Source organism: Paroedura picta, chromosome 3 (genome assembly GCF_049243985.1).
Source record: "Paroedura picta isolate Pp20150507F chromosome 3, Ppicta_v3.0, whole genome shotgun sequence".
Classification (NCBI taxonomy): domain Eukaryota; kingdom Metazoa; phylum Chordata; class Lepidosauria; order Squamata; family Gekkonidae; genus Paroedura; species Paroedura picta.
The window spans coordinates 80,067,213-80,094,571 of record NC_135371.1 but is presented as its reverse complement, the minus strand read 5'-3'; the positions used below and the strand labels follow the sequence as shown (position 1 = coordinate 80,094,571).

The window sequence follows — 27,359 nt, the reverse complement described above, 5'->3', positions numbered from 1 at the left end:
TGGGTTCTTCAGGGCTGCAAGACGGAGCTCTTCTGCCAGGCATTTGGTTGAGGCCAGGGTGGTGATTGGTAATTACATCAGTGGATCCTTCCCCATGTGTATGATAAGCCCCGGATGGATAAGATTAGGGGAAGATCTATGCTGATCTGGCTGGAACAGTCATTGGGGTTATGAACGCCATGATCTTTTTCTTGATGTTATTTTTAGTTATTTTATAATTGGGATTTTATGAGGTTTAAATGCTGTATTTTATTGGGTTTTATGTGTTGACTGTCCTGAGACAATTTGTCATGAGGGGCAGTATAAAAGTTTGAACCTAAATAAATAAATAAATAAATAAATAAATAAATAAATAAATAAATAAATAAATAAATAAATAATAAAAAAAAAAGTGGGAGGGAGGTTGGGAGGGAAGTATCTAGAATCACCTCCAGATTCCTGAATGAGGACGAGATGTTAAGTTGCACACCAGCCAGGGTACAAATTAACAATGGGGAAGGGTACAACTTTCAATGGGGAAGATATGCAAGTGTCTGGGGCAGCTGTTCGTAACAATAAACACAGTACAATACATAATTAGTAATATCCAAGAACCACAGGTTTTTGTTCCCATTCTGGAAAATAATAATAATAATTATTATTATATTATATTATAATTTTATAATTTTAATAATAATAATTATTAGATTTATTCCCCGCCACTCCCTTGTGGCTCGTGGCGGGTTACAACATCTTAAAATCCCCATTAAAACTCCATTAAAACAATAATTACAATTTCAACATTACTAACATGGCAAATCAACTTCCCCCCTCCCACTACTGGCGGGTGGAGAGGGGATCCTGATGGTTTACTTCGGTCCTAGTACCAAATCCTGGGGGGGGGGCATAGGTCTATGTTGTCAGCCTTGGCCTCAACCATAAACCTGGCAGAAGAGCTCCGTTTTGCAGGCCCTGCGGAACGATGAAAGATCCTGCAGAGCCCGCAGCTCTCCCGGGAGCTCATTCCACCAGGCAGGGGCCAGGGCCGAAAAGGCCCTGGCCCTGGTTGAGGCCAGGCGTGCTTCCCTAGGGCCGGGAACGACCAACAGATTTTCACCTGCAGAGCGCAAGGCCCTGCGGGGGGCATAGGGCGATAGGCGGTCCCTCAGGTATGTGGGTCCCAACTCGCGTAAAGCCTTGAAGGTTAGAACCAAAACCTTGAACCGGATCTGGGCAGCAATTGGCAACCAGTGCAGCTGCCTCAGCACTGGCTGAATGTGGGCCCTCCAAGGTGTGTCAGTGAGGACCCTAGCAGCTGCGTTTTGCACTAGCTTGAGGAGCCATGATGGACAGGGATCAAGGGGGCAAGTGGTCGCCCTAACCGAACCTAGCAACTTGTCCACTTCGGGTAAGGAGAGCCGTCTGAAGCCATCGAACGTCACCCCCAAAGGTGGCCAACAGGTCTCCAGTTCGTTTGCTGTATTAACTGTGGCAGGAAGATCACGGCGGAGTGACAAGATTTTGTCCGCAAAATAGCTCGCTAAAGCCTCACAGCCTAGTTCCAATTTGCTACTATTTTGGCGCCCCTCAAGGGCGGTAAGAGATCTAACTACCCTAAATAGTTGGGCCGGGCAAGAGCTTGCGGATGCGATTTCCGCGGCAAAAAATTCACGTTTTGCCACTTTCACCGCCATCTCATACGCCCTCATAAGCGTGCGATAAGATGTTCTCGTAGCTTCGTCACGAGTCTTCCGCCACACTCGCTCTAGCCGTCTCACTTCCCTTTTCTTCTCCCGAAGCTCCCCGGTGTACCAGGGAGCCTGTTTGAGTCGAGGGCAGAGAGGACGTTTAGGGGTGATCTCATCTATAGCAGCTGACAGGCGGGACTGCCAGTCCGCCACTAAGGCCGCTAGTGAGTCGCCAGGAGGCATCGGGTCCCACAGAGCATTCCGGAATCCAATTGGATCCATGAGTCTCCGCGGGCGGGCTAAAATACACCCGCCACCCAACTGGGGGGGGGTGGTATCCTGAGCCGGGCCTTCAGGGCATAGTGGTCTGACCATGGCACAGCTAAAACTGTATCCAGATCCACCTCTATCCCAGCACTGAAAATCAAGTCGAGTGTGTGGCCGGCGTGATGGGTGGGCCCAGCAACAAATTGCGAAAGTCCTAGTGTCACCATGGATGATGCCAGGTCTCTGCCATGGACTGAAGGACGTTGAAGTCACCCAGGATCAAAAGCCTGGGGTACTGCAACACCCAGTCGGCTGCCTCCTCCAGCAGGCGGGGCAGGACATCTGGTGGGGTGTTGGGCGGATGGTATACCAACCAGATAGCCACACTCTCAACCGAGTCCCATCCAATACCGACACACTCCACCCCCTCAATTTCCGGTGCCGGGAGAGCCCTGTAGGTGAGGACCTCCCGGACCACGATAGCCACCCCCCCTCCCCTCTTGTGGGTCCGAGATTGGTGAAGGACTGAGTAACCTGGTGGGCTAGTTCATTCAGGGCTGCTGACTCGCCTTCCCTCACCGAGGTCTCGGTCATACCCCTAGTTTTTATAGGCATAGGCATAAGCAATCACATTAAACCTGTGCTACATCATCTATAGTGGCTTCTAATATCTTTATTAGTCCTCAAAGGACTAATTTTGATCTTCAAAGCACTGAGTTTTTAGATCCAGAATATATGGAGGCCTTCACCTGTGTCAACCATCCCGAAACTTGAGGTTGGCACTTGAGGTTCTCCTCTGAGAACCAGTAGAATTCAGTTTTTGGGGACCTGGGAGAGGAGTTTTTGGCTATCATCCCCCAACTTTGCAAGGAGATGAGAACATCAACCACCTTAAAGGCCTTATGGATGGATTTGAGGACAGACCTTTTTTTATCATGTCCTTGACAAAATGGGAGGCACTATTTAGAATATGACCTTCACAGATTTTACTGTATTTTATTGATTTATATTTATTTATTTGCTTCATCTTGTCCCCTACCTTTTCCCAAAAATGCTTTTTCATTCTCCTTTCTTTAATTTTTGACTAACAAAAACTCTGTAAGGTAGATTAGGATGAGAGTATATGACTGGCTCAAGGCAACCCAGTGAGAGTGGGGATTTGAACCTGGGTCTCCCAGATCCTGGTCCAACAATCTACCCACTATACTGCATAGGATCTCTTGTTATATCTTGTTGGCTTTTAATTGATATTTATTGTACTTCATTGTGTTGTAAACTATCTTGGGGGGGGTTTAGTTGAAAGGCAGTCTATAAACAATTTTTTATTTTGGGCTTTTGATGGTCTATTCCCAATTAATCATTCTCCATTCTCTCATGTATTTCCTGTATTATTATTATTATTATTATTATTATTATTATTATTATTATTATTATTTCAATTTATTTCCCGCCACTCCCAAATGGCTCGTGGTGGGGTACAATGTCTTGAAAACCCCATTAAAACTCCCATTAAAAGACTTTAAAATGTCACAACATGGCGGCACAATAATAAGATCCCCTTCCTACCCCCATTCCTAAAAAAGGGGGGGTGGAGGAGAAGGAGGTCAACGATGTTCAAGAAGAAGCCCGGGGGAGAGCAGTCGATGTACCCCAGCAGCCCCAGACTCAACCATAGACCTGGCTGAAGAGCTCCGTCTTGCAAGCCCTGCGGAACATTGAAGTGTCCCGCAGGGCCCGCAGCTCACCCGGGAGCTCATTCCACCAGGTGGGGGCCAGGACCGAAAAGGCCCTGGCCCTGGTCGAGGCCAGGCGTGCTTCCCTAGGGCCGGGAATGACCAGAAGATTCTCACTCACAGAGCGCAGAGCCCTGTGGGGGGCATAGGGCACTAGGCGGTCCCTCAGGTATGTGGGTCCCAGCCCGCGTAAAGCCTTAAAGGTTAAAACCAGGACCTTGAACCGGATCTGGACAGCAATTGGTAACCAGTGCAGCTGCCTCAGCACAGGCTGGATGTGGGCCCTCCAAGGTGTGCCGGTGAGGACCCTAGCAGCTGCATTTTGTACTAGCTGGAGTTTCCGGATCAGAGACAGGGATAGGCCCGCGTAGAGCGAGTTACAGAAATCTAATCTGGAGGTGACCGTTGCATGGATCACAGTGGCCAGGTGTTCGGGGGACAGGTAGGGCGCTAGTAGCCGAGCTTGGCGAAGATGGAAAAATGCCTGGCCGGCTACTTTCCTGACCTGCGCCTCCATAGTCAGGGAGGCATCAATGGTCACACCCAAGTTTCTGGCCTGGGACGCGATGGTAAGATGTGCCCCTGCCAGGGTGGGTAAATGCGCTTCCTGTTTCCGCCCCCTACTTCCCAGCCACAGGACCTCCGTCTTGGAGGGGTTGAGTTTCAGGCGACTCTGCTCAAACCATTCTGTCACCGCTTCCAAACATCTGGCGAATGGTTTCGGGGGGGAGTCTGGGTGGCCATCCATGAGGAGATAGAGCTGGGTGTCGTCAGCGTACTGGTGGCAGCCCAACCCAAAACTCCGTACCAGCTGGGCCAGAGGGTGCATGAAGATGTTAAATAGTGTGGGGGAGAGAGCCGCGCACTGTGGGACCCCACAAGGGAGTCCATAAGGGCGCGAGAGCTCATCCCCCACTGCAACCCTCTGGGTCCGGTTCTGGAGGAAGGAGCGTATCCAGTGCAAGGCTGTACCCCGTATCCCCGTACTGGCGAGGCGGTGGACCAATATCTCATGGTCCACGATGTCGAAAGCAGCCGACAGATCCAGAAGGACCAGCATGGCTGACCTGCCTCTATCCAACTGGCGACGGAGATCATCCAGCAGGTCGACCAACACCGTCTCCACCCCGTGGCCAGGGTGGAAGCCAGACTCATATGGATCGAGTGCCAAAGTTTCATCCAAGAAAGCTAGGAGCTGGTCTGCCGCAGCCCTTTCCACCACCTTGCCCAGGAACGCTAGGTGTGACACCGGGCGGTAGTTGGTAGGGTCCTGCGGGTCCAGCGTTGGTTTTTTCAGGAGAGGGCGAACCACCACCTCCTTCAGCCGCTCGGGGAATTCCCCGGAACTCAGGGAAAGGTTGATAATATCCCTGAGTTGGCTGTCGGGGACCCGCTTGCTAACTGAAAAAACAGGGTGCCCCTTTGAAGAAAACGTCACGCCAGGCCTGGTGAACGATACAACAGGAACAAGCTTTATTTCAGCAACGTGGAGTCCGCTGGTATGGAGTAAGAGCTTCCACCGAACTCCAGGTGGAAGCTCCCTTTTATACAAAACCCACCTCCTTAGGCTGTATTGCCCCACCCAGTACTTGCGGAGGGAACATGCTGATACAATCATGACTCATGCACATATGCGAGGTTTTCCCGGGTTCCTGATGGCCCATTTTCCTGGAACAAAGGGCCATCTCCGGGCCCTTGTCAAAAGGTGGAGGGGGACATTGAGGTTCTTTAGCGGCCATTGCCACCTCAACGATCGGGTGGGGCGCCCAGCTGCCGGCTTGCCTATGATCACCATGCCCTACCTCCGTGATCGCGGGCGCCTCTGATGGCGGGGTTCGGTCCGGTTCCCCAGCCACCAAGGACCGAACCACGACATTCTGCCCCCCCAAAGGTCCATTCTCCAACCCCCCGGGACGGCCAGGATACCGCTTGTGGAAACGTTCAGTGAGTCGGGGCGCAAGGACGTCCGCTGCCCAGACCCATTCCCGGTCCCCCAAAGCGAAGTCCTTCCATTCCACGAGGTACTGCAACTTCCCCCTGTGGAGTCTAGAGTCCAGGATATCCGCCACCTCGTGGTGCTCCCCCCCCGGCAGGACCTCGGGCGCTGGCGGGGAAAACACGGGGTGCCAAACGTCACCGTCCGGAGTTTTTTTTAGAAGGCTCACGTGAAAGACGGGATGGATGTGCCGGAGGTTCTTGGGGAGCTTGAGCTTGACCGAAACTTCGTTGATCGGGGCCAAGACCTCGAAAGGCCCCAAAAACCGAGGGCCTAGCTTCTTGCTGGGCAAATTCAACCGTAGGTTCCGGGTGGAAAGGTAAACTCGATCCCCCGGTCGGATCTCTTCAGCTGGTCGTCTCTTCCGGTCGGCGTCCTCTTTCTGCGCTGCCTTGACTTTGTGGAGCTGCTCCTGCAGCGACTTCCAGCAGCTCCCGGCACGCTTCCCCCACTCGCGAAGGTCGGCCGATTCCCGGGCGGGGACCTCTCCAAGCTCCGGGAAGTGTCTCAGGTCTGTCCCGTAGACGACGGCAAAAGGCGACATCTCCGTGCTGCTGTGGTCTGCGTTGTTGTACACGAACTCGGCCAGGGGGAGCAGGGGCACCCAGGTGTCTTGATGATAGGAACCGAAACACCGCAAGTACTGCTCCAGTACTTGATTAACCCGCTCGGTCTGCCCGTCCGTCTGGGGGTGGTAAGCGGAGCTCAGCCCTTGCTCGATGTCTAACAGGCGCAGGAAAGCTTGCCAAAACCGGGACACGAATTGTGAGCCCCGATCGGAAATCACCTTGTCCGGCAGCCCGTGCAGTCGGAACACGTGATCCAGGAACATCCGAGCCAACTGTGAAGCACTGGGGACACTGGCGCAAGGAATGAAATGGGCCTGTTTGGAAAATAGATCTACCACCACCCAGATCACCGTTTTCCCCTTGCTGGGAGGCAAGTCTGTTATAAAGTCCATGGAGATCACTGACCATGGCCGGGTCGGGACCTCGAGCGGGTGCAGCAGACCTTTCGGCTTGCCAACCCCCGGCTTGCAGGTCAGGCAGACAGGACAACCACTGACGTAAGCTTTTGTGTCCCGCCGCAGACTGGGCCACCAAAACCGCCGCCGGGCCAACTTCCAGGATTTTACGAAACCGAAGTGCCCGGCGGTCTTAGCATCGTGGCAGAGGCTGAGGGCTTCCCGTCGTAGCCCTTCCGGGACGTAGACAGCCTCCCCCCTCCGCCAGAGACCGGAGTCCAAAATCAAAGAGTCCCGGAGCTCAGCCAGCTCCTCGTCTGTCCCGTAGGCTGCCACTAGGCGGTCTCGGAGCGGGGCGGTCGCCGGGTCGGGCTCCCATTCCTCCCTGGCCCGACGCCTAGTGACGACCCCCCGTCCCAGCTGCTCCTCACCAAACACGGACCTGGTGCAGGGAGCGTACCCCTCCCCATAATGCGGCAGACGGGAGAGGGCGTCCGCGAGGAAATTCTCTTTGCCGGGGATGTGACCAAGCTTGAAATTGTACCGCGAAAAGAACTCCGCCCACCTCATCTGTTTGGCGTTCAGGGATCGCGGTTGCCGGAGCGCCTCCAGATTCTTGTGATCTGTCCAGACCTCGAACGGCTCCTCTGTTTCCTCCAGCCAATGCCGCCATTCGGTGAGGGCGAACTTAATCGCAAACGCCTCCTTCTCCCAGGTAGACCAGTTCCGCTCCGTTTCGGCAAATTTTCGTGAGAGGTAGGCCGCCGGCCTCAGCTGTCCCGCCTTGTCTCGCTGCAGGAGAACCGCCCCGGCTGCTGCGTCGCTGGCGTCGACTTGTACCACCATCGGCTGGGTTGGGTCGACGTGCAGTAGCGTGGGCTCAGACGCGAAAGCTTGCTTGAGGGCCAGGAACGCTGCCTCCGATTTCTCATTCCAGCCGAGCGCTGCGCTGGGCCGCGTGGCGCGAGGACCTCTCCCCTTGGTACCTAGCAAGTCCGTGAGGGGAGCCACTACGGAGGAGTATCTGGGGATGAAGCCTCTAAAAAAGTTAGCAAACCCCAGGAAGCTTTGTAGCTGTTTCCGGGTGCGGGGCCTTTCCCAGGCCAGCACCGCCTGCACCTTCTCGGGGTCCATAGCTATGCCCTGGGCTGAGATGCGGTAGCCCAAATAGTCCAGGGAGGGGCGGTGGAATTCGCACTTAGCCAGCTTCACGTATAGGTGGTTTGCCAGCAGGCGCTTTAACACCTCCCTCACCAGGGTCACGTGCTCTTGGGGATCTTGGCTGTAGATCAGGACGTCATCCAAATAAACAACCACCCCCTGAAACAGAAGGTCCTGCAACACCTCATTAATTAGACTCATGAAAACCCCAGGTGCCCCGCTTAAACCGAACGGCATCACTTTAAATTCGAATTGTCCCAATTGACAGTTAAACGCTGTTTTCCACTCATCCCCCTCCCGGATGCGTACCCGGTAGTACGCCTCCCTTAGGTCCAGCTTAGTGAACAGAGTCCCTTTGCCCAGCCGGGCCAGCAAATCCGGGATCAGCGGGAGGGGGTAAGCGTTCCCCGCTGCGATGGCGTTGAGGCCCCGGTAGTCCTGGCACAGCCGTCGGGACCCATCCTTTTTCCGGACGAACAAGACTGGAGCTCCCATGGGACTGGAAGCGGGCCGGATGAAACCTCGGGCCAGATTTTTACCCAAAAACTCCCGGAGGTCCTTGAGCTCACCCTCACTCATCTTGTAGATGCGCCCTTTGGGTAGTACCGCCCCCTCTGGGATGTTGATAGCGCAGTCCGTGCGGCGGTGTGGGGGTAGCTCGTCCGCTTCCCGCTCGCTGAAAACGGCTGCGAGGTCTCGGTACTCTGGCGGGACCTCGGGCTCTGGTATCTCCTGCTGCGCCGCCGCCGCTCCCCTGGGACGCGCCGCCGTCCTCTTGTGGCTGGAATTCTCGTGGGGGACCCGATGCCGTGCACCCACCGTCAAGTCGAACTTCAGGGTCCCCGCCCGCCAGTCCACCACGGGGTTGTGTTCCTTCAGCCAATCCAGGCCCAACACCGCCCGATATCCCGCTACGGGGACCTGGATCAGCCACCGCAGCTCTTGGTGGTCCCCTATGTGGATGGCGATAGGACCCACCTCCTCCCCGAAAGGTCCCCCCTGAATCGGGCTGCCGTCCATCTGGACGAAAACCAGGGGAACCTTCCGAATGCGCTTCGGTAGCCCCAAAGCCCGGGCTATCTGGGGGTGGACCATGCTGTGGTCGCATCCAGAGTCCAAAAGAGCCTCCCCCACCCAACTTAGTCCGTTCTCCGGGTTCCGGAGCTCTAAAATTACCACGTTCGGAGGTCGCGCCTCATGCTGTAGGGGTTTTCCCTCGCACCGCGGGACCTGCTGCCCGGCGCCGTCTACAGCAGGTCCTGGCCGTTTCCCGTCGCCTGGGCGCTTCCCGGTTCGTTGCGGAGGTCCTCCGCCCGGCGTGCCTGCTGGGGGCGTGTCGCACCTCCCCCCTGGGAGAGCCCGCGGTCCTCCCCCCCTTGCCGTTGGCACGCTGCTGCGAAATGTCCTGACCCCCCGCATTTCAGGCACAGACCTTCCCGGCGTCTCCTTTCCCGCTCGGGGTTCGGGGGTCGTTTGGGGCGAGAGTTGTCGGGGCCCGGTCTCGGCGCCTCGGCTGACCCGCTTTTGGCCTCCCGGGGGGGTGCGGCGGCCCAACCCAGGCTGGCTTCCAGCTTGGCGACCACAAAACACCACCCCTCCAGTGTAGACAGATCTTCTTCCGTCCCCTTGATCACGGCCCATTCCCTGAGCTTCGGGTTAAGGCCCTCCCGGAAGTACTCGATTTGGGTCTCCTCGTTCCAGGAGAACACCTTGCCTGCTTCCCTCCGGAAAATGTCTATATAGTCCATAACCCCCCTAGTACCCTGTCGAAGTCCCTTGATCCGACTCTTTGCCTTGTCCTCAGCCTGGGGGTCCTGGAATCGTCGGCGGAGCGCGACCACGAAGTCCTGCAGGTCCCGAGTTGCCGGGTCGCCGCGCTCGGCCAACCCTAGGTACCACTGACCCGCCTTGCCCTGGAGACACGAGGCCACCCCCCAGACCAAGTCCTCGGAGTCCTCATACCGGTCTCCATACCTCCGGGCATGCGTCAGCGCGTGGAGGAGGAACTGCGGGAGGTCGTCCGGCGTCCCGTCGAAACGCGCCTTAAGCTCTGGGGGGGAAAGGTTTTGGAGAGTAGTCCGACCCCCTCCGGATCCGGGATTCTCGGCGTCCGCCGTCTCGTCCTGCTCCGCTCCACCGGCTACCAACTTGCCCAACGACGCCGTGCCGCTCCCTGCCTTGCACGTCGCTCCTGCGTTGGTCCGGCTCTCGCCGCCCCGTCGGCTCCCCCGCTCCCCCGAGATCCTCTGCTGTCTCGCCTCTCCGCTGGCCGTCTCGCCTACTCGGGACTGAAAACTGCTCCGGGTCGGGGTCCGGGGCCCGCTCACCAGTGCCGGGCTCGTCCTCGTCGCTGGAGACGTCCTCACTCGACGCGATCCCCTCCGCCGTTGTATTACCAGTCCCTCCGGGCCCGGCCCGAGCTTGCTCACGGGCTTCAGCTGCCTGCAAGCGCCTGGCCAAGTCCGCCATGGCCCGCCGCAGGTCCTCTAGGGATTCCTCAGGTCCTACCGGGCGAAGCGCCTGCCTCAGCTGGGTGTCCCAGGTTGGGGCCAACCCCCCAGACCTCGGCGCGCTCCCCGCCGTGCTTGGGAACCCCATGGCCCGGCGCCTTCCCTTGGCCGCCGCTGCCGAGGGTCTCGGGGTCCCGGACAGCTGCTCCTGGCCCCCCGATTTTCGGAGGAAATCTCCCGGGGACATTAAACTCATGTTCCCGGGGTTCGTGGGGGTCGAGACCGCCCCGTTGCTTGAAAACGCCATCTCTGGATCCGTCCCGATAAGCGCTCGGATGCGATGCCGACCCTGGAGTTCGGTGGGAAGCTCTTACGATGTCGGGGACCCGCTTGCTAACTGAAAAAACAGGGTGCCCCTTTGAAGAAAACGTCACGCCAGGCCTGGTGAACGATACAACAGGAACAAGCTTTATTTCAGCAACGTGGAGTCCGCTGGTATGGAGTAAGAGCTTCCACCGAACTCCAGGTGGAAGCTCCCTTTTATACAAAACCCACCTCCTTAGGCTGTATTGCCCCACCCAGTACTTGCGGAGGGAACATGCTGATACAATCATGACTCATGCACATATGCGAGGTTTTCCCGGGTTCCTGATGGCCCATTTTCCTGGAACAAAGGGCCATCTCCGGGCCCTTGTCAAAAGGTGGAGGGGGACATTGAGGTTCTTTAGCGGCCATTGCCACCTCAACGATCGGGTGGGGCGCCCAGCTGCCGGCTTGCCTATGATCACCATGCCCTACCTCCGTGATCGCGGGCGCCTCTGATGGCGGGGTTCGGTCCGGTTCCCCAGCCACCAAGGACCGAACCACGACATTGGCCTCCTATCCCCTCTCCACTCCCCTTGAGAAGCCAAGAGGGACAGGGATCAAGGGGGCAGGTGGTCGCCCTGACCGACCCCAGCAACTTGTCCACTTCGGAAGAAGAGAGCCTTCTGAAGCCATCAAACCTCACTGCCAAAGACGGCCAACAGGTCTCCAGTTCGTTTACTGTATTAATTGTGACAGGAAGGTCACGGCGAAGCGACAAGACTTTATCCGCAAAAAAGCTCGCTAATGCCTCGCAGCCAAGTGCCAATTGACTAATATTTTGGTGCCCCTGAAGGGCGGTGAGGGATCTAACTACCCTAAATAATTGGGTCGGGCAAGAGCTTGCGGACGCGATTTCCGTGGCAAAGAACTCTCACTTCGCCACTTTCACCGCCATCTCATACGCCCTCATCAGCGTGCGATAAGATGTTCTTGCAGCTTCGTCGCGAGTCTTCCGCCACACTCGCTCTAGTCGTCTCACCTCCCTCTTCTTTTCCCAGAGCACCCCCGTGTAACAGGGAGCCCGTTTGAGTCGAGGGCAGAGAGGACGCTTAGGGGCAATCTCATCTATAGCGGCTGTCAGACGGGACTGCTAGTCCTCTACTAACGCCGCCAGTGAGTTGCCAGGAGGCATCGGGTCCCGCAGAGCATTCCGGAAACCAATTGGATCCATGAGTCTCCGCGGGCGGGCAAAAGTGCGCCCGCCGCCCAACTGGGGAGGGGGTGGCATCCCAAGCCGGGCCCGCAGGGCATAGTGGTCTGACCATGGCACGGCCAAAGCTGGCTCCAGAACCACCTCTATCCCGGCACCGAAAATAAAGTCAAGCGTGTGGCCGGCGTGATGAGTGGGACCAGCAACAAATTGCGAGAGCCCTAGTGTCGCCATGGATGCGACCAGGTCCCCACCAAGTCCTGAAGTGGGCGAGTCCGCGTGGACATTGAAGTCACCCAGGATTAAGAGCCTAGGGAACTGCAACGCCCAGGCAGCTGCCGCCTCCAGCAGGCGGGGCAGGGCATCTGGTGGCGCGTTGGGCGGACGGTATACCAGCCAGATGGCCGCGCTCTCGACCGAGCCCCATCCAATACCGACACACTCCACTCCACTGATTTCCGGCACTGGGAGAGCCCTGCAGGCGAGAGTCTCCCGGGCCAGAATTGCCACCCCCCCTCCCCTCTTATGGGTCCGAGATTGGTGTAGGACCGAGAAGTCTGCTCCTTCCTTTCTAGTTCCCTATCTCCCAATTTACCAGTCACAGTGGGTGGCAAACAGCACCTGTAAATTCCACACACCCTTAATGTTTACTTTTAAAAATAAATAAGAGGCTCACCACCCAGAGTTATTGCTAAACTACACTGAAGTCCTAATGGACTCAAATGCAACTGCATAAGACTGCTTTGTTTATTTCCTGCTAACATGTTCTCTTTCTTTGCATTCTTTCTAGCTCCTTTCATTTCCCTTTGGATTGTGTTCCAAACAATGTTTGTGACTTCCTTAGACCTTTGCACGTTGACATGATGATAGCTACTGATTTGTTTGCTGTGAAGATTTCCTTTAGTGTCTTAAATGACAATGTGAATGTCTCATATGCAAATGGTAAGTGCCTATGCTGGCATTTTCTTCTTAGATAAAAGCTGAAAGAGCAATAACGATGTAACTTTTATTCCACCTGGATCAGTAAGGGCTAAGTGCTAAGTGGGCAGAGAGTGGGTGCATCCTGATTGGACCTTGCCTCAGACTGGCCATGCCCACTGCGGCTGTCTGCCGGTATGGCTGGCAGTTTGCCCCTGGGCACTCCCCAGGACACATATAAGTGCCCTGGGAGTGGGGGCCTCCATTCTCATCGGGTCAAGAAGCCCTCTTGCCGCCTCTGTGAGGGCTTCTCAGTCAAATGGGAATTTCCTGATTTGGGGGGATTTCTCCCAAGTACAATGCACTACCAACATTGCTGAGGAGGAGGCAGCCGTGGCACCCCCAGGAGCCTGCAAGGCGCCCCCGGCTGCACAGAACGCAGACTCATAGGTTCCTTGGGGCTGCCGCAGCTGCCTCCTCCTCAGCGCCGTCAGCTACATGGGAGGAGGTGGAGCATGCCACCCCCATCTCACAGCCCGCCCCAGCGCACTGGCAGTGGGCAGCCTACCTCTCGCCAGCAGGCATGGGCACTGCTTCCATCGTCGTCCTGCACCAGCCCTGGCCGCTACCCTGCGGTTTTGGCCAAGCTGCAGCCAGGTTGGGCAAGCTCCTGCTGCTGCCCTCCTGCCCTTGCCCTCGCCCTTGCCCAACTTGATCAGTGGGGGACTCCCACCCCACAATCCATGCCATGCACCAAAGCCCTGTTCCCGACCAAGAAAGGAAGAAGAAGAAGAAGAGTTGGTTCTTATATGCCTCTTTTCCCTACCCGAAGGAGGCTCAAAGCGGCTTACAGTCGCCTTCCCATTCCTCTCCCCACAACAGACACCGTGTGGGGTGGGTGAGGCTAAGAGAGCCCTGATATCACTGCTCTGTCTGAACAGTTTTATCAGTGCTGTGGCGAGCCCAAGGTCACCCAGCTGGTTGCATGTGGGGGAGCGCAGAATTGAACCTGGCATGCCAGATTAGAAGTCCGCACTCCTAACCACTACACCAAACTGGAAGCGGGTGGGAGGATCTGCCACACTGCCTCAACCAAAGAGCTGCAGGAGATGTTCTTTTGTTGGGCAGCCATGCTCCTCCAGCTTGTCCATAGCCCCACATTTCCCATGTCAGCCCAGCCGGATTCTGCTCCCCTCCCCTGTCTTCCACGCCATCGGCCCAGAGAGACTTCTAAGCCAGAGGGAGGTCTCACCCGTGGGTCGCTTCTTTGTACGGTTGCTGTTCCTGATGTCACCCCATCAAAGAGGCAATTCGCTAATAACAAAGGCGATGATTAAGGCAAGCTTTCTAACCAGGCTTTCCTGACACCCTCATTTGTTAAACATTTAAGTGCCACAAATATCTATTTTTTTTCCGGAAGCAGAATCCCTCCCCCTCTTTGTTCTCTTCTATGGAGTTATTTAAGGTGCAGAGGCCCTTCTTGGCATGGCATAGACCAGCCTCAGACTCTCTTGGTCAAATTTCAAATCATTTATTTACAGTCATTTAGACCAAAATTTTAGAAGCACTACTATAAATAGCAGTTTGTAAAAGGGAAGGTAATACATTAAAAGGTTAAAAATGCATCAACAATAAAACTTCTCCACCATAAAAGCCAACATTTAGAAGCATTAACTGCCGTACACTGATAAAATGAGCCATAAAAGCAACAAAACTAATAAAGCTGTTAAAATATAAAAGAAAAGACAAGATTAAGAGACGTGCAATACATCTACTAACCAAAAAAACATAAGAAGTTCTGTGGAACTATTATGGCTATACATGAGTGACCCATTCTTTCCTAATTCTTAAAGCTAGCCACGCAAATTTTGCTACATTGCTAGTTAACAAATTATCTGTATCTGATAGCAATATCTGCAGGCGATGCTTTCTCAGGTCACTATACTCTGTGCTGGAATTGAATATTCCTCAGTCAATGGATATTGAAGTGGAAGCCAATCTGCCTGACTGGCCACAAGTGGGCCAGGCAGAAATAAGGAAGCTGATAGGAACTTTGAAATCAGGTAAAGCTCCTGGCTATGATCTAGTACCCCCTGATTTAATAAAGAGAAACATTGATTGGTGGACACCAGTACCAGCCAAGCTCTTCACAGTAATTGACAGATCAGGCAGACTTCCGAAAGGGTGGGAGGTCGCAGTGGTGGTTCCAATCTACAAAAAAGGTGACAGGAATGACCCACCGAACTATAGGCGTATAAGTTTATTGAGTACTGTAAGCAAATTATATGCAAGGCATTTAAGTTGGAAATTCCAAGACTGGCTAGAGGAAGAAATCCTGCTCATAGAGGAAAAGGAGGCTTTAGAAAAGGAAGGTCAACACTAGGCCACTGTATGTTAGTTGACCACCTGATAGCTAAATATTCATCTAAAACAGTGTCCTCCCTTTATATTGCCTTCATTGATTTTAAATCTGCATTTGATTCTATTTCTAGAAATTTGCTATGGGCCAAATTAGAAAGGACATCCATTGACAGACGTCTACTTTTCTTAATTAAAATCTTATACAAAAACACAGCTATTAGAGTTAAGTGTACTCCCCAAGGTCATCTAATTAACTCTGGAAAGCTAGTTAAGCAGGGCTGTATCTTAGCCCCTCTCCTTTTCAATTTCTTTATAAACGATATTGGCCACTCTGAAGAAACCAAATTTCGACCCACCAAATGTTGGGGAAAGACACATCTCACTTTTATTATATGCTGATGACTTAGCCGTATTTGCCAGAACCCCTATAGGACTGAGAAGAGCCTTAAGAGCGCTAAACTCCTACTGTCAATTGAATAGCCTGGTAATTAACCATGATAAGACCAAGATCATGGTATGTGGTAAGAGACCTAAATCTCATATCTGGAGACTAAATGGCACCCTAATAGAACAAGTCCAACAGTACAAATATCTTGGCGTTATTTTCCAGGCAACCTATTCAAGATCTACCCATATTAATAACATCTCTTTAAATGCACATAAAAGTGCAGGTGCAATTAAAAAATTCTTCTGGCAGAAAGGAGGCCGCTACATTCCAGCAGCAATCAACATCTTCAAAGCTAAGGCTCTTGCTCAGCTAACATATGGGGCTCCAATTAGTATAACGGGCAGATTGGGCAGTCTAGAAAAGGTCCAGTCTAAATTTCTGAGGGCAATTCTGGCTATACCAAACAACATCTCAAATGTAGCAGTTAGGATTGAGACAGGTATGGTCAATGTTCAGTCCAGGCTTTGGATTTACATTCTGGCTAAAACTACTTTTCCAACAGCAAGGTCTTGCAAGTCTAATAGTGATCGACACATTCGTCGCACCTTGGCAAATTGCACTCACTAAAAAGTTGTGCTACTATGGTCTCTCATATCAATTGTTTTTGTCTACGGGCTATGACAAGGCTATAGATCTTGTTAAGACAAGAGTGATAGAAGTAGAGAGGCAACATGATCTCAAAAATATTCAGGACCCACTCTTTAGGAAAGATCTCCTAAGGAACACCCAGATGCAATATCTAAGAAAAGTGGTAAATCCTGAGCACAGGAGATCCTTTACCCTCCTTTGTCACAATGCCCTACCCTCTGCTTACTTGAGTGGGAAATTTGATGGACTCCCTCTCAAGGATCGACTCTGTATCTGCAATGAGGGTCAAGTAGAAAACACAGAACACATCTTATCTGAGTGCAAGCTGTATAATCATATTCAACTCTCTTGGTCAAATCCTTTGCAAGTAGCTTCGGGGCCAATATGTAGATTACTGGGGGGGGGGGCTCTCCAGGTGGTTTTTAAAACTTCATGTTAGGCATAAGTGGATTGGATTAGGGCTGCTTTAATAGGGCCTCTTATTTCTTTGACTGAAAATTTTCCTCCTAGGTGTGGTGGTTGGAGATGGGTGCTTCTGGGGATTCTCAATGGTAAAAAAATATTAAGAAGGGCTGGGTTACAGTGCTTACTTTGTCTGTGGATTCAGATTTTGTGAAACTCCTAGAGATTTGGGGATGGAACCATGAACCCCTTGATATGGACATTAATGCTTTCCCAATGGGGCTATTGAATATTCTGAAAGACATTGTATACAAAAACCATATGAACCTTTTCTGTTTTGAAAAAACCTGAGGGAACCAAATCTTGTGCTGCCTTCGTGCCCTTTCTTAAAATAGATGAAATTAGCAGGATTGGAGTGGAACCGGGGAGGGGAGGGGAGGGAAGGCAGTTTGTAGCCCTTTCTCAGCCCCCTTGTGAGCCAATATTGGGAGGAACATCCAGCCATAAAATGGATTGTTAGCTTGTACATGAAGTGTGTGTGTGTGGAAATGGCTACCCAGGGGTGAACACAGCAAACAGGTTTAGGAAACAACTTCATCTTAAAATTAATATGGCCATCGCAGCCACTTTGCCCCTGGCTGCTGACTGTAAGGTAACAGGACAGGCCAGGGGGGGAGGAGGAGGCTGCATCCTCCCTCCCACCTTCCCTGTCAGACTGGACAACTCCTACCCTCCCTCTTCCTACTGCCAAGCTCTAGTGCCCATTGTATTCCTGAATACAACGGGTCTTGTCCCCAGTGATAAATATAAAGCTGTTCCACAGCTAGCATTTTCCCACTGATTACCATGTATAACACTGGCACCTACCATGCGTTAATGAAAAAATGCATTTCAGTTTAATATTTGTAAAACAGAGATGACCTGTCAGCCGAAAATATGTAGAACGAAAGAAGTAGTTTCAAACTGGCAATGGCAAACCAAACTTTGTTCAAACAATATAAGCAAAACAAGTTTCTAGGTACTGTCTCATTTTTGTATTACTTCATCAGTGATACTTTATCAGTATTGTGCTGTATTTCTTTAAAGTTTATTTCTACAAAAATTTCTATCAAAAATAGTCTTCTTCAATCAACTTTATAAGACATATATCTTGTACATCAAAGTTCCCTTTTATTAAATATTTTTCAGAAATGGGTCTACTAGTATCAATTGTCCATCAAGGTATCTGTCCTCTGGGTCCACGGTCCCCAACCCTTGGACCGCGAGCCGGTCCCGGTCCGTGGATCAGTAGGTATTGGGCTGTGGCTCCTCCTCGTCCTCCTCCCTGGCTGCTGCCATGGGGGCTGCCCTGCCACTCTGCCGCTGGCTCACCTTTGGTGCTCTCTGGTGGCCACCATGGCTGGGGCTCCCCTTTGGCAAAAACAAGACTTTACCTAGGAACTTGTTTGGATTATATTGTTTGCATAACGTTTGGTTTGCCATCACCAGCTTGAAACTACTTCTTTCGTTCTACATAATATTTCTACTTAAGCAGGGAAATATTTGTCAAGAATAACAGGTATTTTATTTGATTGTATGGATACTGCTACATATACCCTATATACCAAGAAATGAAAAGAGAGGCCCACATTGTAATTTAAATACCAGCTGTATGGGGGCATATGATGTCACAACATGAGCCCACTCTCAGACCCATAAAGATGCCATCGTAATGATCACATGAGCAATCTTTACTCCTTGACCTCATCATGACACATTTCTTACCAGTATGCAGTTCATATCAAATCAACCTAGGATCCAGAGAATATAATTCATATAAATGTGATTAGTTGTGCATCAGAACGTAGCTGATACAGAAACCAGCCGAGGCATTTGCACCATTATGGATCTATTTGAGCTTTCTATTCTGGCATCGTTAGGAGGAAAATTACCAGGACATTACATAAACAGGTGATCTTTGGACACTGGTAAGTGTAGCACTAGTACTTCCAATCCAGTGGAGTCAGTTGACTCGCCTGATGCTGGATGGAGTGTTTGATTTTATTCTGTTTCCAAAAAGTTATAATGACTGTTAGACTCAAGGTGAATTGGTATTGAGCCATTATTATTATTGTTATATATTATTGCATTACCCATTTCATCTGTGTACCACATCAAGAATTTTTATTAAAAGGTGGTCTAGAAGAGCTATGAACAAATAAATTATATCCATCATATGAAGAGAAAAAAATCTGAACTTATTAGAACACAGGTGTTGCCTGACCTGGACAGGCTCAATATGAACAAATAAGAAAGCTACACTTTAAAAAACCTCACCATAGTAGTTTCTGCAATAGACCCAAAACTGTTGATGAAAATGTTGCAGCTGACATTCACTGGAGGACCTGCAAAGCAAGTAAATATTGGTCAGGGACATCCTGAACATTCACTAACAAACACAGTTCTACACTAAAAATGGGGTATATGTTGGCTCCCATGAACCACTGAGTGTGGAACCAAGAGCTGTACTGCACCTTTATATCCCACAATATAATGGGAGATGAAATAACTACAGCTTCTCTCACCCATTCTTCCCCTGGTCCTGTTATTTGGCCTCTGTGTAAGCCACTGCATTCTGTGCTATATAACCTTTTTGGAAAAATGCAGGAAAATATGAGGGCTGTCTTTAGTGGGACACACAGGGACCAGCAGAGCCCCAGCAATGTATGTTTGCATACAATCAGTTTCCTGCTGTGCCCAGCTTCTTCAATTAGTTTCCCATCTTAATCCTATTCCTGATTGATCGTTTTGAGAAATATGTCTTCTAGGCAGTCACTTGTCCCTACCCATTTTAAGATTCTGATCTGAGGATTACACAGCAAGACCCCAATTTACTCTATTCTTCTTCATAGCTCATTTATGGGAAGCTGCATGCAGTCTCTGGCAATAGATGGTGTTATCTTCCTTGATCCCTCCTATATTCAATTTCTCCTGTAGGGCTTTAGCTACACATTTGCTCCTTTCTGGTTTGCAGGTGTCACTTCATGCAGGCCAGTTAGAACACAATCAACATGACCAACATGATCTCATTTTATTAGCAACATAACATGCTAGTAAAAAACTGGACAGGCTATAAAAAAGTAGCACAACCTTTAAAAAAAAGTTTTCAAAAGGCCTGGAAATTAATGCAAGCAGATCTATCTGGTTGGGAAAAGTTTAAAATCTCCTGGCTGGGTAGAGTCTCAGCAATGCATGGCCAAGACTCACCACAGCCACTGCGGAAGACTGGCTGGAGGTGGACGTGACCGCCGCAATGGCCCATTCGTGGTGCGTGCTGTGTGCACTTGGGGCACAGTGTCAAATGGGGCAGGTGGGTCCTGCAGTGCTTATAAAGATGCCACATGCCCCCGCAACCTCCTCACCTAGGATTCTGTGGAGCAGCATACCTCTCACCCACCCTGTGTTGATGTGGAAACAGGCTTGTGGCAGTATTTGAAGTGGTTACTATTTGCTTGGGATGGAACCTGTTGGCAGGGAGTCTGGTATGAGATCACACTCCCTATGGTTTGGGACCTCCCTAAGAGGTGGCACATAAACCAGCATGGCTGACCTGGCTGGGAGGCCAGGGGCTCATTTTTCCAGGTGGCCTGGGGGCAACCAACTGAGGTCTGAGCCCTTTGGCTCTCCCACATAGGTGCTTCCCTTAGCAGCAAACTTCGGTAGGCAAGGGGATCTGCTCTCCCAGCTGGGAATGGGGCAGGTTCCCTGGGCATCTCTGGACTTGGGTTTTTTAGTGCAGTCTCCTGATTTCTAGGTCAGGCTCCCTCTCCCATGCTGTGCCAACCCTCCCGTGGGGAGGTAATAAAGTTGTGGCTTTGTTTATACCCAACACTGGTGTGTCATATCTTATTCCGGCCCAAAATGCGAATCAATAAAAATCATTAATATCCCAAATATGTTTTAAAGAAAATGTCAAATGCTGCCAATATACATAAAAGAAATAACTTTAACAGAGTGGCAGAGACAGATAAACAACTTTATTTGGAATGGCAAATTACCAAGGATAAGTTTTAGAAGTTTTAGGAGGAGACTGGAGACTGTTTCTGCACTGGGAAATTCATTGCCCCAGCTTCCATGCGGGGCATGTTGAAAAATTGTTGAAAAATTTCAACAGCTTAAAAAAGCTGCAGAAAGTAAAAGCCATTCTGAACCCTTTTGGAAAATGGTGAGGTAAAAGTCAAATAATCTGGAACAGCTTGCGCTGTTAAATAAAAAGGTAAGAGAGAGGTGGGCGGAGAGTGGATGGGGCCAGTCAAGACATTGGGCCAATCATTGGCCCAAAGTCTGGACATGGTCCGCCCCCCCCCCCCCCCCCCAGCCTGGCCAGGCTCAATATGGCAGCGATTGCTGCCAGTCTGCCCCTGATTGCCATCAGGAGAGGAGGTAAGTGCTGCTCCTAGGGGAGTTCCCTCAAACCCTCCCAACTTGGCCACAATGGCTTGGCTGCATCTCCTGCCCCTAAGTGTCACATCCAACAACTACACTCACTTTCCCTCAGAGAGCTGACAGAGCTGGCAGGTGCCTGGTGAATGGGCTCCCTCCTCCCCTCCCATCAGGCCTGCTGTGAAGGAAGCCTCTGACTGAGGGGGAGGGAGGCATTTCCGAGGGTGATGCAGGAGAGTCTATGGGTGCTTCCCCCTGTGTGTGTTTCGCCCCTTCAGCCTAACAGTTGCCTGACAGGGAGGCCACAGAAAAGCCCCTTCTCACTCACAATACTGCTCTGGCTGGCCTTGCTGCTGGAGGGAAGATGCAGCAAAGCCATGTGTATTTCTTCTTTGCAACTTTCTGTATTTTTGAGGCCTACTGCACAGGGTTGTTGTGCAGATGAAACTGAATGCTGTTGAGGGTTTTTTTTGCCTCCTGTTTCATCTGCACAACAAGCCTGTGTGGTAGGCCTCAAGTGTTTCATCTCCATAACAACCTACGTGGGAGGCTTTAAATGTTTATTCTCTACAACAACACTGTTCAAACTCAAAAGCAGCCCTTTCTGCCTGGGGAGCTGATCTTTATAATCTGCAGATGAGCTGTAATTCCAGGAACTCTCCAGTTGGCTACCCCTGGGTTGTAAATATTCCTGGAGGTTTGGAGGTGGGATTTCAAAATGGTACAATTACTCAGAGTCGGCCCTCAAAAGAAGACATTTTTGCCTGCAGAGCTCATCATTATAATCTAGAGATGAGCAGTGATACCAGAGACGATGGCAGAGGCTTACAGACTGAGGTTGAGGTGGAGTGGTGCAAGTGTGTCCCTCTTGGTCTATGGGCTTTGGCCAGCCCTTACCAGTAACTGTTTGTATTTTGGGGCACAGACAGACAGACTAGCATTGGTCCTGCGAGTCTGGAAAGTGCGGGACTATATAAATAAAGAATATTTACAGCCTGTAACTGTAAATAGTGAACAAGTAAATGGCTGGAGAGACATGGGAACTGTAGTGACTTTTCTCAAGCTTGGCCTGGTAAATAAAAGATTGTATTTGCCAGGAAGGTCCTATGAACTCAGAGGCATAAGTGGTCCAGAATTTCAAGTGGAATTAGCTTTACAGGAAAGTAGACAGTGAAACTTTGGGGGGAACTAGGTGATCCACTTTTATTAGACTCGGCCTTGCGGACAACAACAGGGACTGCAGTTGCCAGCAGTAGGCCTCAGGCTTCAGAAGGGCAGACATCACAAACCAAGCAACAGACTGTGCTAGCCAAAGGGTGTCTGGGGCCACGTGCATTCCTTTTGAAGGGATGCATGTGAGGGGAGACAGATTTCCCTTCAGCCTAACTTCCTGGAGATGAGCTGTACTTTCAGGGGATTTTTCAGACCCAACCTGGAGGCTGGCATCCCTAAAACTCAGTGGAATACAATGCTACACAGTCATCCCTCCAAAGCAGCCATTTTTGCCTGGGAAGCCGATTTTTATAGTCTGGAGATGAGCAGTGATTCAAGAAGATCTCCTGGCCCCACCTGGAGGTTGGCTGTCCCTGGTCTGAACATACTCCTTGAAGTCTGGAAGTTGGGCCTCAAAAGTATGTAATTCCCCTGCAACCACCTAACACCCCCTGACTTATTTCAGGTCAAGAAAACATTGCAGAGAGGAGGTAAGGTTGCCAGATTGGTGTAGGTTCATCTTCTGGAATTCCACACTACCTAAGTGTGCATAAACCTGACTAGGGTCAAGACTATTGTGCACAGAGAGACATCCTCTTAGGGTTGCCAGCTTCTAAGTGAGGCACTAAACTTACACCAAACTATGAGCTTATTCTCTCTCTACCCCACCTCCCTCATGGGGAGTATTATAGGGAGAAGAAGGGAAGGTGATTGTAAACTGCTTTGAGACATCTGAGGCCTGATGGGTGACTGTGGACCATTCCAAGTTCTCACAGATCTCTCTCAGTTCCACCTCCCTCATAGAGTGTCGGTTATGGGGAGAGGAAGGGAAGGCAACTGCTTAGAGGCACCTGAGGCCTGTTGGGTGACTGGGCCATTCCCAGTTCTCTCAGAGCTCTCATCCATACCTCCCTTACATGGAGGTATGTTATGGGGAGTGTAAGGGAAGACGATTTTAAACTGCTTAGAGACACCTGAGTCATACTGAGTGACAGCAGGCCATTTCCAGTTCTCTCAGAACTCTCTCAGCCTCACATCCCTCACAGGTTGTCTATTGTCAGGAGATGAAGGGAAAAGGTGTTTGTAAACCACTTTGAGACTCCTTTGGGTAGTAAACAGCAGGGTACAAAAATCCAGCTCTTCTTCTTCTTCTTCTTCTTCTTCTTCTTCTTCTTCTTCTTCTTCTTCTTCTTCTTCTTCTTCTTCTTCTTCTTCTTCTTCTTCTTCTTCTAAGGGACAACAGTGAAAGAAGCATGTGGGCACATAAAATTTTATCACCAGTAAAAAAAAATGGAGACAGAAGGAGCAGGGCAGAAACCTGTGTACTGTGACCACCCCATTTGATTTACTGCAGGGGGGCAGTTCAGTGTCTGTATCCTAATTCATACAAGAAGGGAAATGAGATTGAAAGCAGAACTAGGAGGAATTGCTTGCCATGTAATCCCCCCTAAGATTTTGTCTGATTTTCCCTTCACATATTATTATTATTATTATTATTATTATTATTATTATTATTATTATTATTATTATTATTATTATTATTATTATTATTATTATTATTATTATTTCGATTTATTTCCCACCACTCCCAATTGGCTCGTGGTGGGTTACAGTGTCTTAAAACCCCGTTAAAACTCCCATTAAAAGACTTAAAGATATCACAGCATGGCAGCACAATAATAAAATCCCCTTCCTACTCCCCTTCCTAAAAAAAGGGGGGGGGTGGAGGAGAAGAAGGTCAACGGTGTTCAAGAAGAAGACATGGCTCTGAAGACATGTCAAAGGTGAGTCCTATCCCACACTCAATGCACATTCCAAACCACACCTCCTTCAGTCTTGTTGTGATGAAGAATATTGTGTACTGTGAAATCCTCCTGTGAACAATGCACGCAAGATCCACACCACGCTTCCCATAGGCCAGATCTTCTAAAACCTGCTAAGTCTCCTGAGTGCCCGTCTGTGCCACAACCCTCTGCAATCATACACCCTCATGCCCAGCCACGCAACCACAACCCAAACAACACACCCATTCATCCATATGTCCTTCCAGAATCAACAACTCCTGTCTTACTTTTACCACCCCCAACACTCTAGCACCTGTTGTATTCCTGGATATCATGTGCTTTGCCTCTAGTAAATACATAAAACCTAGAATAAGTGCTATACTAAAATAACATAGCATTAATTTTTTAAAACTGACATATGGTAAATTATAAGAGCCTCTTGTGGTGCAGGATGATAAGGCAGCCAACATGCTGCATGAAACTCTGCCCATGAGGCTGGAAATTCGATCCCAGCAGCCGGCTCAAGTTGACTCAGCCTTCCATCCTTCCGAAGTCGCTAAAATGGGTACCCAGCTTGCTGCTGGGGGGTAAACGGTAATGACTGGGGAAGGCACTGGCAAACCACCCCGTATTGAGTTTGCCAAGAACACGCTAGAGGGTGTCACCCCAAGGGTCAGACATGACTCGGTGCTTGCACAGGCGATACCTTTACCTTTATGGTAAATTATTGTCTTGGATAGTATAACAATGGAGATAACATAATGTATAATGTAATAAGTAGTAATAATGAAACCTTTGTTAGCAGCAAACCTTTGTTAAATTTTCAATATTTTAAAGAATGGGATAAAGAGGAGATGAGATGTATGTTAAATGATTGATTATGAGTAGAAGGGGGATACTTCGCTTCTTCTCAACTTCTCTATTTATAATAATATTTAATGCACAATGTATCATTTTTCTTTCTTTCCTCTCTTGTCTATTTCTTTTAGAAAAAATATTATTGAAAGAGAATAAAGTAATGTGGTAGAAAATTTTAATCTAAGGGTGCTTTGACACACACTTAGAAACACACTTTCAATGCACTTTGCAACTGGATTTTACTGTGTGAAATCGCAGAATCCACTTGCAAGCAGTCGCTGAAGTAGACTGAAAGTGCATTAATCAGCATGTGTGAAAGTGCCCAAAGATACAATGCAGGCTTACCCTTTGCCTGCTGGCACTTGGAATCCCTTACCCCTGAGAATTCTCACCCCTGAAAATGTGAAGAGTGGGATGAAAAATGAACATGGATGGTATCAATGGTAACTCTCTAGGAACTGAATCTTGACTCTGTGGTCTTGACAACAGACATTAGTGGAAATTCTCAGAGTATCATCCAGAATTAATGTGACATCTTTCTGAAATTCCATCATCCCCTGGTACTACCTCCCCCTCCCAATTTTCTTTCCACTTGCTGTTGCAGGGCAGGGAATCCCAATTCCAAGTGAAAGTAGTAGTGAAGATTGTATTGTCTAGTATTCTGGATTGATTCTGTTTAACATACTTCTGGATCCCATGCAAGGTTTTCTTTGTGAAAATTTTATCATCTTATCATGAACTACTACAGCAAGGGAAATCAAAGAAGGCCTTGATTTGCAGAATGACAGTGTCCACACCAAAATAAGGACACTGGCAGCCATTTCTTTGGGATAAAACTGGCCACAACTTTATTCATAACTGAACATTTGCACAGCATGGATTATCAGGATCCAGCCCTCTTGTGGTCAGCCCTTTACATGAGCAGGCAATGCCACAGGTCCTTCTGATGAGCCCATCTGAATCCCTGGGCCGCCAATGGCATGCTGAGTCTCAGGAGAGGTGGCTGATGGTTAGGAACCCATTGCGTCAACCTCTGCTGGGTTCCCTGGCCACCAAGAAATGTGGTTCTACTGTCAAGGCCCCCCCTCCATGAGTGGAGGGCACCCAGCTCTGTCTACACACAGCGTCTTATGGAGGTCCCCTCAGATGAGTAGACCAGCATGCAGGCTTGGCCTACTCCAACAACAGATACACCCATGTTCAAAACCCACAAGTTGTGACAATATAAACAAGGTTTATTTACTTATTTTTCTTTCCTTTTTTTGAAAATGTAACAATGTAATAACAGGAAGAAATGGTTGGGAAGCCTCGCCAAAGGTGCCCTTATATAGGCACCTAGCCCATCCCTCTCCCCCGATGCTCCTTGCACGGCACTTTCATGCCTGTGCCACCACACAGGATCCTGAGGATGGAAGTCCCCACAGCCTCCCTTTTGCCAGGTCCCAGTGTGGTGTGGGGTTCTGCTCCACACCAAATTGTGACTAGGGGGTATGTCCTGGTCAAACATGAGCACAAATCTGCCAATTTAGAATTTATCAGGTAGCTTGAATGTATTCAATTAGAAGTCCACCAGGAAGATTTCTCTCCCCACTACAGGTTAAATTATCTTTGTTGTCACTAATGACTTTTGTTGTGAATGATCATTGACCATATCTCATATGCACCTGAAGTTTGCTTATATACTGTATATACTCGCACATAAGCCATCCCGCATATAAGCCGAGGCACCTAATTTTACCACAAAATCTGGGCAAACGTATTGACTCTCATATAAGCCGAGGGTGGGAAATGCTCCATCATCGCAGGCTTCCCATCCAGCCTTAAATACAGAAGCGTCAAGAGGATGAATAGCTGCTGTTTTTTGTACCCCACTTTTCACGCACAGAAACCAAAAGAATAGTTTGGAAGAAGTGATTAAGAAGAGGAAGAAGTGAAGGCAAAGGGGAAAAAAAGATCAGAGTCCCTCAGTCAAATAATTGTCCTACATGCTGCCAGAGCAGCGATTGGCTGGCCCCTTAAAACATAAATTTGGAGCACATGCAATATAACATACATGATGAAAACATCTGATATCTGACGTTATTAAAAGAGTTTGATACATACCATTTAAACTGTGTAATTAGAGGTTGTAGTTAAGTACTATTAAAATTATTATATATTATCTTGAATTAGGTTTCCCCTCTTGGCTTCTATTGTAAAGCTGTAGTATGTATGTATGTATGTATGTATGTATGTATGTATGTATGTATGTATGTATGTATGTATGTATCATCATCAAGTTTTATTGCCTGCCGCTATTGGACAAGCCGTCTCGTGGCGGGTTACATAAAAATACCCCACCAAAAATACATTTAAAATCCTTAATCCCCCATTAAAACAAGTTCCCTGGTGGAAAAAACTCTCCCGTCCCTCTCAACAGACAATTTCCTCCTCCCTGTGCCTCAGAGGCAATTTATGGATGCTGACTCCACTATAGTCTAATCTAGAGGGGTCCGTCTGATCTCCCACACCCTGACCTCAACTGAAGACCTGGTAGAAGAGCATCGTTTTACAAAATTTACAAACATTTACAAAATGTAAAATAAAGATTTATAAAATTATGGGGAACCTTT

General features: G+C 49.7%; 1 protein-coding gene across 2 annotated transcripts in view; it reads right to left on the bottom strand.

The window, feature by feature from the left end:
- GLRA1 (glycine receptor alpha 1) overlaps positions 1-27,359 on the bottom strand; it is a 164,423-nt gene that overhangs the window by 59,486 nt on the left and 77,578 nt on the right. For both annotated transcript variants that reach the window (XM_077326506.1, XM_077326507.1), the window contains exon 3: positions 18,788-18,855. In XM_077326506.1, the coding sequence (XP_077182621.1) occupies positions 18,788-18,855 (68 nt within the window). The remainder of the gene's footprint in view (positions 1-18,787; positions 18,856-27,359) is intronic.